Below are 14,270 nucleotides of genomic sequence, written 5' to 3'. Positions count from 1 at the left end.
CCCTCTACTCAACTTTTAGAGAGTGATGATTACCTGAGTATTCAATGACTTCTTCTGGAGTCTTCCCTTCTACTTCTCTGGCTATATTTTCAATATCATCACGACCCCACTTCTCATTCGCTTTGATAAACTGGTTAAAATCTCTCTTATTCCAATTAGTAAACCCCTAAACAGCAATAAGCAAAATGTTTAATCACAGGACATAAATTTAGAAAATAATGCTACTATACTTACAAATACATTTGGTATTACAGAAAAAAATAACTTTATCTTCACTAAGAGTTTGGAGCGGTTAACTTTTCATGTACACACTTTTACATGTGTGTACCAGCATGCTATATATTTCTCAGAAATCTGAGCAACTAACTCTAAATGGAAACAGTAAGGAATGCTGCATGAAAAGGTTCAATGACACCTTTTTTAGCTTTGAAATACTATTAGGATTTGGGAAGGAAAAGTAAATAACTGATAGCAAAAATGACCAAGTAGAAAAACACAAGAAAAACAAAGCTTAAAAGAACATGTGAAGCCAAAGTGGGGGGGGGGGGGACGGGACATTGGGGTAAGGATTAAATGAGAAAAGAGGGGCAGGAGAAACAGAAGGGAGTGGGTTAACCAAAACTAAAGATGTACAAAGTCATATGGACCCTACTACTCTACATGCTACATCCTATGAAGCTATTTAAAAAAGAACCAGTGAGACGGTACCTGACTTGAATTCAATCTCCAGAATCTACATGGTAAAAAGAACTGACTCCCTCAAGTTGTCCACACACATGAACACAAAAGTACATTAAATGTATTTGTTTTTGTTGTTGTTGTTTAAGCATCTACACAAAGGTATTCTACATGGATGGATTACTGCTGATCCCAGAAGTCAAAGAGATCAAACGAAACCCCCATTGCCAGATGTGTGATAGCTCCCTGTAAGTTGTTGGTCAGGAAGGCTCAAAAACCCCAAAACAACACAGGCTAGTGCCATTGTTCCTGGTTGCCCACCAGAACTAGATGAGAACCTATTGCTGAAGACAGCACACATTTTGGCTGCAAGACATAGAGGACTCAAGCTGGAAGTCAACTAGAAGCTTCCTCCCTGCTGGCTGACCTGCACAGTGCCAGAAAGGATGTAAAAGCCAGATGACAAGGAGGAGAGCTGTGAAATGCTGCTACCTTCTAGGCATAAAAGAGTCATTACCATCAGGAACTAACAGCAGCTGCAGTTGTTTGCAATAAGCCTGCACAACATTGGACCTGTTGATATTAAGTAAAAGATGGAGGAACTCATAAGGCTCTACCCATCAATGGAGGACTACTGGCTATTTACGGAGCGGACATGTTCAGTTGTGCAGGCACTGGCGAGACTACCACGTTCCAATGGATAGTTCCACACCCAAGCTCACAGACAGATCAGTGGGTCACAACAATGGGACTGGGGTGGGGTTTGACAGTGGTGGAAAGGACTAGAGAGAGATGTTGGAAGCAAGAGCTGACAGAATGGGGTGTGTGTGTGTGTGTGTGTGTGTCAAATAATAATTTTTTTTTCCCTTTTTGTTTTTTTTTGGGGACAGGGTTTCTCTGTGTAACAGCTCTGGCTGTCCTGGAATGTACTCTGTAACTAGGCTGGCCTCGAACTCACAGAAAGCCGCCTGCCTCTACCTCCTGAGTGCTGGGTTTAAAGGTGTGCACCACCACCACCCAGCCAGACTAAATTCTTAGTGCCACTACCACCCGGCTAATACATTTAATTTTTAAAAAAGGGTAGGTCGAAGACCAGATTCTCAGGTTGGAAAGATGGCTCAACTGTTAAAGGCTAGGTTTACAACCAAAAATATAAGACCAGATTCTCAAAGGTTTGAACCCTAAAGAATTAAAACAAAATATTAAGCAGAATACATCTGACAGAGGATTAATATCTAGAATATACAAAGAACTCAAAAAAATTAGACCCCAAAACACAAAGAACCATATTAAGTAACAGGCTAAGGAGATAAACTGCTTACAGAAAATAAAATATGAACACACACATATATATATCAATACAAATAAATAATGAACATACATAAACTACCCAACTTTGCTAGCCATCAGAGAAATAAAAATTAAAATGACATTGTAATTTTATCTCACATTAGAATGGCAATCATGGAGAAAATATTATATATTGCCAAAGATGTGAACAAATAAGAAATCATTATATGCTGCTGATGGGAATTTAAATTAGTCCTACCACTACAGAAGTCAATATAGCAGGGTTTTTTAAAAGACGTATTTATTTAATTTTATATGTATAAGTGTATCTGCACAAATGTATGTCTATATCATGTGTGTTCTGGAACTAGAGTTGACGGTTGTGAGCTGCCTGCCATGAAGGGGCTTTGACTGAAACCCTGGTCCTCTGCAAGAACAAATGTAACCTCTGATCCATCTCTCCAGCTCCCTGTACGGTAGTTTTTATCCAAGATTCCAAGTCAATATATCTGAGATACTTGTACACCAATGTTTATTCAGCAATCATTCTCAAGAACTAATTATAGGGCCAACTACAGAGGAATGGATAATGAAAATGTAGAACAAGTAGTGTGTGGAAATTTTTTCAGCCATAAACAATAGTTACACTGTTTACAGAAATATGGATGCAACTGGAGATAATCTTATTAAGAGAATGAAGCCAACACCAAGACAAACACTACGTATTCTCTCATTTGTTACATCTAGGTTTTATAGACACTTAAAATGATTTATGTACATACGACATGAATGCAGAAGGAGAAAGGAACAGAGAGGACTAACAAGGGTGGAAAGAGGAAGGGGAGGTGTATGGGGAAGAATGTGCTCAACCCAATGATGTAGAGTTGGTATGAAATATCCTTATGTAACACAGTACCAAGGACAGTGACTACACAACATTCTAAAAGTGTTTTCAATTAAGTACCAAATAGAAAACTGTACCTGAGATAACTCGGAAGTACGGAACTCACAGAAAGCTGGCACTACTGAGGGTAGTAAGTTCTAAAGAATGGCAACTACCGATTACGTGTCTCTAAGCTCAACCGGGAATGAAAATCACAAGCAGCCTGTGTTCCAGCTTCCTTCCCCATGCTGAATCACCCTCCTACTCCTTCAGTGCTAGAGAGCACACCTAGAGCACCGCACACACCAGGGAAACACTCCAGTGCTGGGTCACACTAACTCTCTGGGGGGGGGGGGGGGGGGGAGTTGCACTGTGTGGTCTCCACACACCTACAACAGTACTTTACACAACATGACTGTGCCACTCCAAGGCTGTACCTGGGTCAGAAGCTTCTCCTTCTCCTCCAGCTCCTCATCATTCAGGGGCTCCGCTTCATCAATTTTAAGTTGCTCTTCTTTCTGTGCCTGTGCTGCGTTAGGTAGGTCAGGACTCCGAGGCACCTAACAGATGTTTTCCAATGCCATCAATTGGTAAATTTTAAGGGGCTTAACAGACTAAATTCTCTCTTTTGGTTTTTTTGAGACAAGGTTTCTCTGTGTAGTTTTGTTGCCTGTCCTGATCTCCCTCTGTAGACCAGGCTGGCCTCAAACTCACAGAGATCCACCTGGCTCTGCTTCCCGAGTGCTAGGATTAAAGGCGTGTGCCACCACCACCCAGCTCCAATGGTACATTTAAAATAAGTATTACTCATGAAATTTTTTTCTTTTCAATGAAAACTCAGAAAGTTCAGATACTAGAGCAAATAACAGTATTTCCTACTAGCTCAGTTAGTTAAGCAAATGTCATTAAGTAGTTGTGACTTTGTGGTTTCTGAGTAGAAAATACAAAGAGAAGAATTTCAATCACCTTGTACCCGATAGTTTTCCTGTAATACAGGATTTCTTTTTCTAGCAATTCAAATAAACGTGGAGGAAAGAACTGGAAATCCTGAACATTTGGTTGTTTTGGAGGTCGAGGTGCCTAAGGAAAAATAAAAACAGTATTGTCCATTAAGAAACAGAAAAATACAAACACACACATCTATCTATATTAATTCCTAAACCATGACAGCCAATTCTCCAAGGAACAGAATTCATCTTTTAATAAACTGACATTAACCAAAATTTAAACAAATTAAAAAAAAAAAAAAATCACACAAAACCTAATTCTCCATTCTCTTTTGCTCTAAGAATCTGACAAAACACAATGTAACTGCCACGACATCACAGTGTTTCCATGCTGTCTGTCACTCTACCTTGGGAGCTTTCGGCTCACTAACACGGAGAGCTTCCCTGAAATAGGCGTCAACAGCATAGTTGGCTTTCCTCTCTCGTTTAGGTGGTTCAATCCACTCTGTGAATGCAATCTACGATGTGGGAAAGAATTCAAATCACTAATTTCATTATACACAGCAGTCAATTGTCTAATGATTTATGAATAAAAAGATATTGATAAAATACTGAACTATGAATTCTATAAAGGTGAGGACTACAGTATTTCTTATACCATGTAATTAAAACACAAGACAGAATCTGTAATACTTTAAAATATATGCTACAACCCAAATAAGTAGAAAAAAAAAAAAACAATTTTCTTAGAAAAACTTCTGAGACTATGTTTAATATGTCTAAATGTTTTTAAAAAGTAACATATTCCTTCCGTATCGAATTTCCCAATTTTTCTCTGTACTAACAAATATTGCTAATGAAATGAAATCATTTAAATCAATTCAAGTTCTAAGAAAAATAGCCTATGGCCTTTTTATTGTCACTTAGTTTACTTTCAAGTACCCCAATTATACTAATCCCATACAATAATACTTTCACTAACAGTATATAATAAACTTTACCATATAAATTAAAAACACTCCAAAACTAGCATAGTGGCACACATCTGTGATGCCAGTACTGGGGACATAAAGGCAGGAGATTAGGAGAGTTCAAGGCTACCCTCAAATATAAAACAAGGGTGGCCTCTCAGGGCTGTGGTAAGACTCCAAATAAATAAATAAGCAAGTAAACAAATCAGATCTTACAAGCTAAAACACTACTTAAACAATGAAAAATCTAAAATGTGAATAAACAAAACTGGATGCTGTTTGAAATAATACTTATGAAGTCTCACACTAACATAAGACTCCAAGTTTTCAGTAAAACTCCATTCTAAAATAAATACCTTCTGTTTCTCTCTGTAGTCTTCCCCTTCAAAGTTATAAACACTGGACTCTGTATCCATTGTAAAGTTTCTAAGTGAGCTTTCACCCATCTTGGAGAGCTTTTCATTCATCTCTGCAGTCTATATAGAAAAAACACTCATTATATTGAAAGCAAAATAATATTAAGACCTGTAGTCAAAATGGATTCGACTTTTGGGGCTAGAAAAATGGCTTAGCAGTCCGAGCACTTGTTGCTCTTCCCGACAACCTGGTTCAGTTCACAAGACAGCCCACAGCTCTATTTAACTCCAGTTCCAGGGGATCCAATGCCCTTTCCTGGCCTCTTTAGGCAACAAGCACACTCATGATATATGTGTATGTACACCCATACACATAAAATAAATTAAAAATAAAAAGATTAGACTTTACAGTTATACAAAAGCTTTTTATAGAAAAAAAAGATGGTAATTCACAGAGAAAGTATTTTCTCAAGTAGTTTTGATCTAAACTGTTAGGTTCAAAGCAAATTCAAATATCCCAAACTCCAAAAGACATCCAAAAATCCAGGAATGAGCTCAACCTGGACTATAGGAAGATTTCTGGCAGCTAGATTAAAGCCAGCATTCCTCAGGAACTTGTCAAGCCAGTTCCAGCTGCCAAAGGGAGTCCTTTCCCTTACCTCTGGCAGCCTCCTCCCCGTGGTACCTATCAGCATATCAAAGCACATGCTGGCCTCCAGGCTCCCTGTATCACGAATACTTAGACATTTCAAAGTCCATGCTACCATGCTAGCACCCTAGCCTTTCTCCTTTCCTCCCCTATGTAAACTCCCTCAGCTCTAGGGCTGCCCTCCTGCCAGCTACTCATCCTTCTTATAGCCTGGTTACTCTCCCCTTCAGTTCCTGCTAGTCTCACTATGCTCTCTACTCTCTGCTACTTCCCCAGCCCCGGCCATGTCTGCACTGCTGCCATGTTCAGTCTACTTCTTCCTCTGCTCTGGACTCCTCCAGATGTTCTGGCTGTTCTCTTTAGCTACAATTTAAAAAAAAAAAAAAAAAAAAAACTTCCCCTTAACCATACCACGGATACCATATCATGTCATCAGTTTATTCATAAACAATTTCTATTATAAAACATTATCATTTACTATGCATCTTACCTTCTTTGCACCTCTTTCCAAAATACCATCAATATCCTCATCAGTGATTTCACTTTCTTTTGATGCAAACACATGTGTGGCCCCATGTCGAATCATTTGAAGCATTTCATCTTTCCCAATTTTGTTCAGGTTCTGATCTACAAGCCTCCCTGAAAAATAAGATGTATTGTATGATACTAATTTTAAGCTTTTACTATAAACTTAAATTTTTAAATGTCAGAGGCAACAACCTTATAGCTTTACCTCATTCCTGTTTACTGTTAATTTACAAGTGATCAAACTCACTAGTACATTCAATTTAATGTCACATTTTTCAGCGGGGTAAGTTTTTAAATATTTCTAAAGCTTAAATATTATATAATGTTACCTACTATATATTGGCTCAACAAAATGCTTTTTGAAGAATATAGTATTTGAGATATTTGAAAATCAAGTTGCTGAGTCTATTGGTACATGCATTTAATCCCAGCACTTGGGAGGCAAAGGTAGGCATTATCTCTGAGTTTGAGGCCAGCCTGATTTACATAGTGAGTTCCAGGACAGCCAGGGATACTAGTGAGACAAACAAACAAAAAGAAAGAAAATCAAAGTTAAGAGAGAATCTCACAAATTTTAACATTTGTAAACATTATAAACATAAGAAATATCATATCGGAAATATGCTATTGCTCATTTTTCCCAATCAGCTTTTTCTTAGAAAACTAAAATACACAAATCTTACTTGTGTTTTGATTTTATATAAGAACAGGTGACTTTAACCCCAATCCTGGGAAAGCAGAGTTAGGAAATCCACTATAAGTCAAGGCCAGCCTAGTCTATTTAGCAAATTCTAGGTTAGCCAGGGCTACACAGTGAGACCCTGTCTCCCCACTCCACCTCAAGAAAAGAAAAAAAAAATCACAAAATGTCTAGATATGAGGAACCCAAAGCTTTTGAAAATTTAGTCTAATCACAGAAAAGAATTCAACATTAATAAATTAAATGAAGATCTTCAAATGGTAGGAATTTAGCCAATCTTATCAGTGTTTTCACGAATACAGGCAAAGTATATATTCCTAAAGGTTGATCTGATACAAGAACTTGAAGTTTCCTTCAAACGAGCCAAATAAAGTCCCACCCTCTCTAGTCCTGTGTCTAGTCAAGAGTCTCTCTCTCTACTAAACTGTTAAGTTCCTTAAAAATAAGCATACTTGGTCAACTTGTTGCTTTAGTCTCAGCAGTAACAACAGTGTGTGGCATATTTTCAGATAAGAAAAAAGTAAAACACTTTTTATCTTTCATTTCTTCAGTATCCCCCAGTGCTTGTAAATCATCACCACAGCTCTATTTAATGTACGCTGTGCTGAATGTCACACATTTTCTATATTACCTCATTTAACTCTTTAAAAAACTTAAACATTACTTTTATTTCCACTTACATGAAATAGGAGGTTCAGGCAAAAGGAAACTGCTGGCTAGTAAATACTATAATCAACTTACCCAAGCTCAAAACCTACTTTCTTAACAACAAAATTAAAGTTTAAAAAGCTGGAATATAAACCATCTTTCTTGGCTGTTAGTTGGGATTCCAGGTGCTTAAAATCTCATCTCAGAAAAGCATCAGACAGAAACATGTCGCTGTCAACCCAACTTAGGGAATTATCTAAAAGTTCTAGGCCTCACCTTGTTGAATGACTATCGAATCCAGTCTGAGCTTCATCTCGGCACGTTCTACAATTCTTTCTTCTACAGTGTTATCAGTTATAAAGCGAAACACTCGGACAGTCTTCGTTTGTCCAATTCTATGCGCTCGGTCCTAGGAAAATTATTGTCATTTTGAATAAAATTAAAAAGTGAAATAATATACAAACATGTACAATGAGAAGCAAAATTAAAATACTTATTAAGTATAAAATATAACACCTATAAAATAACACAAATTCATACTACATAAATATTTCTTAAAATTCTCAGATTTGATCAAATTAAATACAAGGCCAGCTTCCTAAGACTGGAAACCACAGTTGTTTAATAGACAAGGCTAACCATATGAGTAACACAAATATAATGACACTAGCTAACAGGCAAAACTATAACTAATACTTCAGTTTGATAATTATTTCTTTTACTTAAGTTTAATGTCAAAATCTTTTCCTTCACGAAGTTAATGAAATCTGTTTTTGTTTTTCTATTTTGAGTCAGGGTTTCTCTGTAGACCTGGCTGTCCTGGAACTCACTGTAGACCAGGCTGGCCTTAAGCTCAGAGATCCACCTGCCTCTGCCTCCAGGGTGTTGGGATTAAAGGCATATGCCACCACCGCCTGGCAAAATTAATGAAATCTTAAATGTCACTTATTAGGAAAATAAAAAATGTTCTTCACAAATGATATAAAAATATTTAAATACTACTTAACTAGCTAAATACCTTCAATCCAATCCATTTGCATGCTAATTTCTGGTAAACTCACAAACTGCATACCTCCAACAAAACATCGTATTTCTAATAATTTATCAATTTCCCTTAACCACCCTTACAAAGAGTACAACACAAAAGTGACCAGTGCAGGTATCTCAAAGTTGCACTTAGAAACACCAACTCTACGTCAAATCAATAGTCAGAACCTGTATATTTCACATTAGTCTGTGGGTCATGAATGTTCTCAGCCTTATAATCAACTTCCTCATTTGGTCAGACACTCCAAAAATGGGCATAAATTTTAGGTGTCCCAAATGGCAGATAAGCTAGCTACTCACCAAACTGACTTCCCTTTTCTCCTAAAGCACAACTATACTTATTTACTGATCCTCTCATTCACCAGAGTATTCAAAATACCTTCACTGAGCTATTAGGCCAAAGAAAGAAAATTCTATGACGTGACAGTGGGTACTCAGCTCTAAATCTTTATCAACCTCCCACCCCAGTCAAAGGCTCTCAAAGAACATCAAAAGGAGGTGGGAGGTAAAGGTAGGAGAATGGAGAGGAACCCTGAAATACTGTCTCCTGTACATAACGTGTCCATTGCAGGCACTGACCTATAGCAGTTGTGGTTACCTGCCAGAATTCCAGCTGTTGAGACCCCATCCCTACCCAAGGAGCTACTGGCAAGTACTGCTACTAGGGGAAGGGAGAATCTTTTTTTCTCTGGGTGTAGCCACCGCTAAGTTGCCCTTGCTCCAGTACATGGCCCGATAAACAGGTGCACTAATTGGGCTCACTGAGCTACTGAAAAAAACAAACAAACAAACATGAAGTTGAGAAGGGAAGATATATTAGAATGAGTCCGAGAGGAGAGGACGAGGTAGGGGAACGAGAGATGTATATGATCGAAAAACCTATATACATGCATGATACTATATCTAAGACTAGTTTAAAATGCTATATATTTATAAAAATAAAGAATGCTGTAGCTGAGGAGATAGTTGATGAACTGAGTCAATCCCTGGAAACCAGATGGTGAAAACAGAACAGACTCCCTGAGTTATCCTCTGACCTCCACATATGCACCAGGCAAGAGATGTGTCCACACTTTCTAAATAACTGAATTTTAAAAAGAAAAAAGAAAATTCTACTAGGCTAAATCAGGGAGGTTTATAGAATAAATGGACTCTACCTAAGACATCTACTAAGCACACAAGTATTTATTTGTTATCTCTTACCATAGCCTGAAGATCTACTTGGGGATTCCAATCTGAATCATATAAAATTACTACATCAGCAGTTGCAAGATTGATGCCCAGACCACCAGCACGTGTGCTTAGCATAAAAACAAACTTGGTGCTATTTGGCTCATTGTATGCATTGATGGAGTCCTATGGGAATAAAATAACAAGTGTTAGAAATTTTTGTTATATTTGCTATGAGATGGGATATTCTTTTCTGTAATCTCATTAAGTAGACCCGCCTCCACCTCCTGTGTGCTGAGATTAAAGGCACACTCCACTACATGCTCCTACTGCAGTTTTCCAAGTGCACATCATGATGGTTGGCTTAGAAAATTATTTTATCTAGGGCATAGCAGTACATATCTATAACCTCAGCACTCATGAAGAGGCAGAAAGATCAAAAGCTCAAGATCATACTCTTTTACACAGTGAACTCCAAACCAGCCTGGCATATATAAATGTAGTGATATTTGCTCTGCCCATGACCTGGGGCTAAAGGGCCTGAAGGAGGCAGTGCTTCCTACCATTTTTTGTGACCTCTTATAAGGGAAGGGAGAAGGGTCACATGCCCCTTCTCCCTGCTCCTGCCTGTGCGGTGGATTTGCTCCCAGTCAGATCAGAGGACGACTTCAGCTCTCTACTCCTTTCTATACTCACGAGTGTATTTCCTCAATTTATATTTTAATAAATTCTGTTAACCATTTAAGACTCATGTGGATTGATCTTAATAAGTGGCGCCCAACATGGGCCACGAATCCATGACCCTGAGATTAAGAGTCTCATGCTCTACCGACTGAGCTAGCTGGGCTTGTCATCCCTATGATCTGACTGGTAGCAAATCCACCTCTCAGGCAGGAGCAGAAGGGTCCAGGAAGAAGGGACATGTGGCCCTTCTCCCTTCCCTTATAAGAAGTCACATACAACAGCAGGAAGCACAGCCTCCTTCGGGCCATATAGCCCAAGGTCACGGGCGGAGCAAATACCACTGCATATAAATCCCTGACTGAAATGATGGCTCAGTAGTTAGGAGCACTGGCTGCTCTTCCAGAGGACCCTTGTTTGATTCCCAGCACCCATATGACAGCTCACAACATCTGTAACTCCAGTCCCAGGGCTCCAATGCTCACTTCTGGCCACCCTGGGCACCAGGAACACACAAGGTGTAGACAGACATGCAGGCAAAATACCCAAATACACAAAATAAATTACAAAAGAAAAAGGTATTTAAAAAAATCAAATATTCTAATACAATACAATGCAAACATATATTAACTTGGTACATGCTAACAGAACATAAAAAATAAAGTGAATCATTTTATCTGATTTTTTTTTATCTCCCCAGCCTTCTTTACTCACCTGTCTCTCATCATGGGGTGTCTGCCCATCCAATCTGCAGTACTCATAATTTCTCCACATGCAATAATCTTCCAAAATGTCTAACACCCTTGTCATCTGACTGAAGATGAGTACTCTTGAACCTGACAGACATAAACAGCCCTTTGTCAAGAGACTTCTAATAGAAGTTTTTATTTAACAATTTAAGGCTAATGAAAGTAAGACTAACAAATTACTTATTTAGTTAAAAGGATAAAAATGTCATTAGTAAACACCCAGGTCAGTCATTCTCCACCTGTCTTCCATCATGGCACAAAAAGAGTAACGTGTATAATACACAAGGTAAGCTGTCTGGTTTAGAAGACAGAAACATTAGTCTGTTCCCTCATATATATTTAAAAGAAGTCTTCCACCACTACACCACCTTTCTTTAAACATGATCCCTTAAGCTCCCAAAACCCTCTAAATCCCTAGTACCATTCTAATTATGAAGACACACTTTAACTCAATAGACCATAAATGTGTGCCTCGTATTTATAACACAAGTCCTTCACTTATCTGCCATGACTCAAATTATTCTACTAGATCCCTCACAAGCTATGGAACACCATCAGCAAAACCTGTGACAAAGGAGTTGTCTTGAGAATACCTGATTATGGTAGGAGCCTAACTCAAAACTGAGGCTGACAACCTGATGTATATGTTCTTGGACGTTTCTGGTCTCTATTTCCTTAGAGTTCAATGTCACTCTCACCAAAATGTAATTGCCCACAAGTTCCTGCTACTTCTACCTACCAAATCAATCTTTTAACTATTCAGCTATCTCCATAAATAATTACAAAAAAGTAAAATAAAAGTAAGCCAAAAACCACAATGGTGGTTTTGGCCATCATTATCAAGGTCCATCTATTTGTACAACTATCTTTCCTTCAAAAACCTTACCTGTAAACACAATTAGAGAAATCTGACAGCTCACTGTACTCTTGATATTACAGAAATCTATTTCATTTAGGGCTGCTATTTATCTTTAAAAGCTTTAATATACAAAATGCTATAGTGAATGAGATGCTTCAATTCATCTAGGAGAACTATATATATATTTATGTATGTATGTATCATGCATTTTATATATATAATATATATAATGCAGACAGTCACTCTCATATTAAAAATTCAGAATACTGTAAACAGGAATGCTTTGAGTCCTTGTAAATATTTAAGTAAATATTTTAAGCTCTATAAAAAACACAATAAAAATGTTATAGGAATTTAGCAGTCACTGTATCCAGAGTAGACATTACAATGAATAAACCATCTTTAAAAGTACTTTGGCCTTGAAGAATCCTTGTGGAAAACAATGATTGTGTCCCATGATCTGTAGAATTGCTTCGTTGAAGGGGCATTGTAGCCATCCCATGACTTTGGACACAAGACATCTCAGGCACATGTGAGGTTCTTGTATTATTGTGTATTGCAAACGATACATAATGGACTAGAGTCATGGGGGCACGTGATGCTTTTTAGTAAGACATGTAAATTAGATTAGGGATCTTGGTATGAGGAAATATTTTGTGTAATTTTCAATAACTATGCCTTTTTGTATGGCTGTTTGGGTTCAGTACAGAGGCTGGACCTTTCTGCTGGCACATAAGCCTTAGAATTTCATCTTGGAGTGGGAGTGTCTTCTTTCTTCAACCAACCTGAGCTACACAGAGCACCCCGACATTTGATGCCCAACATGGGGCGAGAGGAAAGAAGAGTCTGGACACACCAAGACTCTACCTCCAGAAAAGTATGGAACATCACTTTCTAAACAAAAGAACTGGGAAATGTGTATTCAGGAAAGGCATTCCTGGTATCTGACGATAAAAAGATAAAAAGATTAAATATCTAAGAAAGCTACATAAACTGAATGGTAACTACTCTTGAGTATTTACCAACTTCTATGAGAGTTAAGGATGAAAGTTAGGAAAAGGGGATTTGGCGTCCAATACTTCAACTTTAAAAACTGTCAGAACAGACTTTTAAAGTGTTGTGCTTTTGCCCTCTTACTATTACAATTTATAAAGTTTCATTACTTTTCAATTTAATGCCAGTAACACAGATACCTTGCTCTTTTAATTTAGGGAGCAGCTTGTCTAATACCACCATTTTGCCACTGTTGGTAACTAGATGCATATCTGTTGTGTAAGGTGGACCAGGTTCAGCTCCATCGAAGAGATACGGATGATTGCAGCATTTCCTCAACTGCATCAGAATGTTCAATAACCTCATTTTGTCCATCTTCCCTGCTGAGTTTAATATGTCTATATCCTTCATTAATATCCGAGTATACCTATTAAAAAGAAAAAATATTTAATTCCTGACACTTTGCATACTTGATCCCCTTACCCAAACCAATCACAAAACACTTAAGAATAATTTGAAAAATCATTGTCTGAAAATTGCTTCCAACAATCTAGGAATAAACAGGTACAACACAGATTTTATAAAGTCTCTCATTTGTACAACAACGAAACTAAAAACAATGTATTTCTCAGAATACATCCCATCATTAAATGGTGGATCATTATGCTATATACCATGTAGCTGGAATACAGCATCAATTCGTAAGGTACGGTTACTTATCATCTGTAACTTCTTGTTTCTGTTTTTATTGCCTATAGTACATGTTCACATTTATGCCCTTGGACCTTAAGGACATTATTTTAAATGTTCAAAATAGTCCAGTTGAGTAAAAATAATGATACATTTTCATGTAATATGTGTGTGTAAAACAATCAAACAACAAATGTAAATAAAGTTTTACATATCCATAAGTGTTTATAAGTGTACATACATGTATATTTGTGTGTGTGCATATTTGAAAGGTTATCTCAGACTAGTCTCAAACTGACATAGCCACAGATGATTTTGTACTCCTGATATCATACCTCTGCCTTTCCAGTGCAGTGATTACATCACGCCTAGTTTATGTGGTGATGAGGATTGAACCCAGGATTTTGTGCATGTTAGATAAACACTCTAAC

General features: G+C 37.6%; 1 protein-coding gene across 2 annotated transcripts in view; it reads right to left on the bottom strand.

Moving 5' to 3' along the window:
- Positions 1 to 14,270, bottom strand: part of Smarca5 (SWI/SNF related, matrix associated, actin dependent regulator of chromatin, subfamily a, member 5) — a 38,182-nt gene that overhangs the window by 5,351 nt on the left and 18,561 nt on the right. For both annotated transcript variants that reach the window (XM_052727894.1, XM_052727895.1), the window contains exons 11-20: positions 13,350 to 13,576; positions 11,263 to 11,384; positions 9,901 to 10,053; positions 7,927 to 8,059; positions 6,265 to 6,413; positions 5,126 to 5,245; positions 4,206 to 4,316; positions 3,818 to 3,931; positions 3,289 to 3,411; positions 34 to 166 (exon numbers count right to left, since the gene is read on the bottom strand). In XM_052727894.1, the coding sequence (XP_052583854.1) occupies positions 34 to 166; positions 3,289 to 3,411; positions 3,818 to 3,931; positions 4,206 to 4,316; positions 5,126 to 5,245; positions 6,265 to 6,413; positions 7,927 to 8,059; positions 9,901 to 10,053; positions 11,263 to 11,384; positions 13,350 to 13,576 (1,385 nt within the window). The remainder of the gene's footprint in view (positions 1 to 33; positions 167 to 3,288; positions 3,412 to 3,817; positions 3,932 to 4,205; positions 4,317 to 5,125; positions 5,246 to 6,264; positions 6,414 to 7,926; positions 8,060 to 9,900; positions 10,054 to 11,262; positions 11,385 to 13,349; positions 13,577 to 14,270) is intronic.

This window comes from Peromyscus californicus, unplaced genomic scaffold (assembly GCF_007827085.1).
Source record: "Peromyscus californicus insignis strain IS unplaced genomic scaffold, ASM782708v3 Scaffold_8__1_contigs__length_139910024, whole genome shotgun sequence".
Taxonomy (NCBI): domain Eukaryota; kingdom Metazoa; phylum Chordata; class Mammalia; order Rodentia; family Cricetidae; genus Peromyscus; species Peromyscus californicus.
The sequence above is the reverse complement of the archived record's forward strand: the minus strand, read 5'-3'. Positions and strand labels throughout refer to the sequence as shown.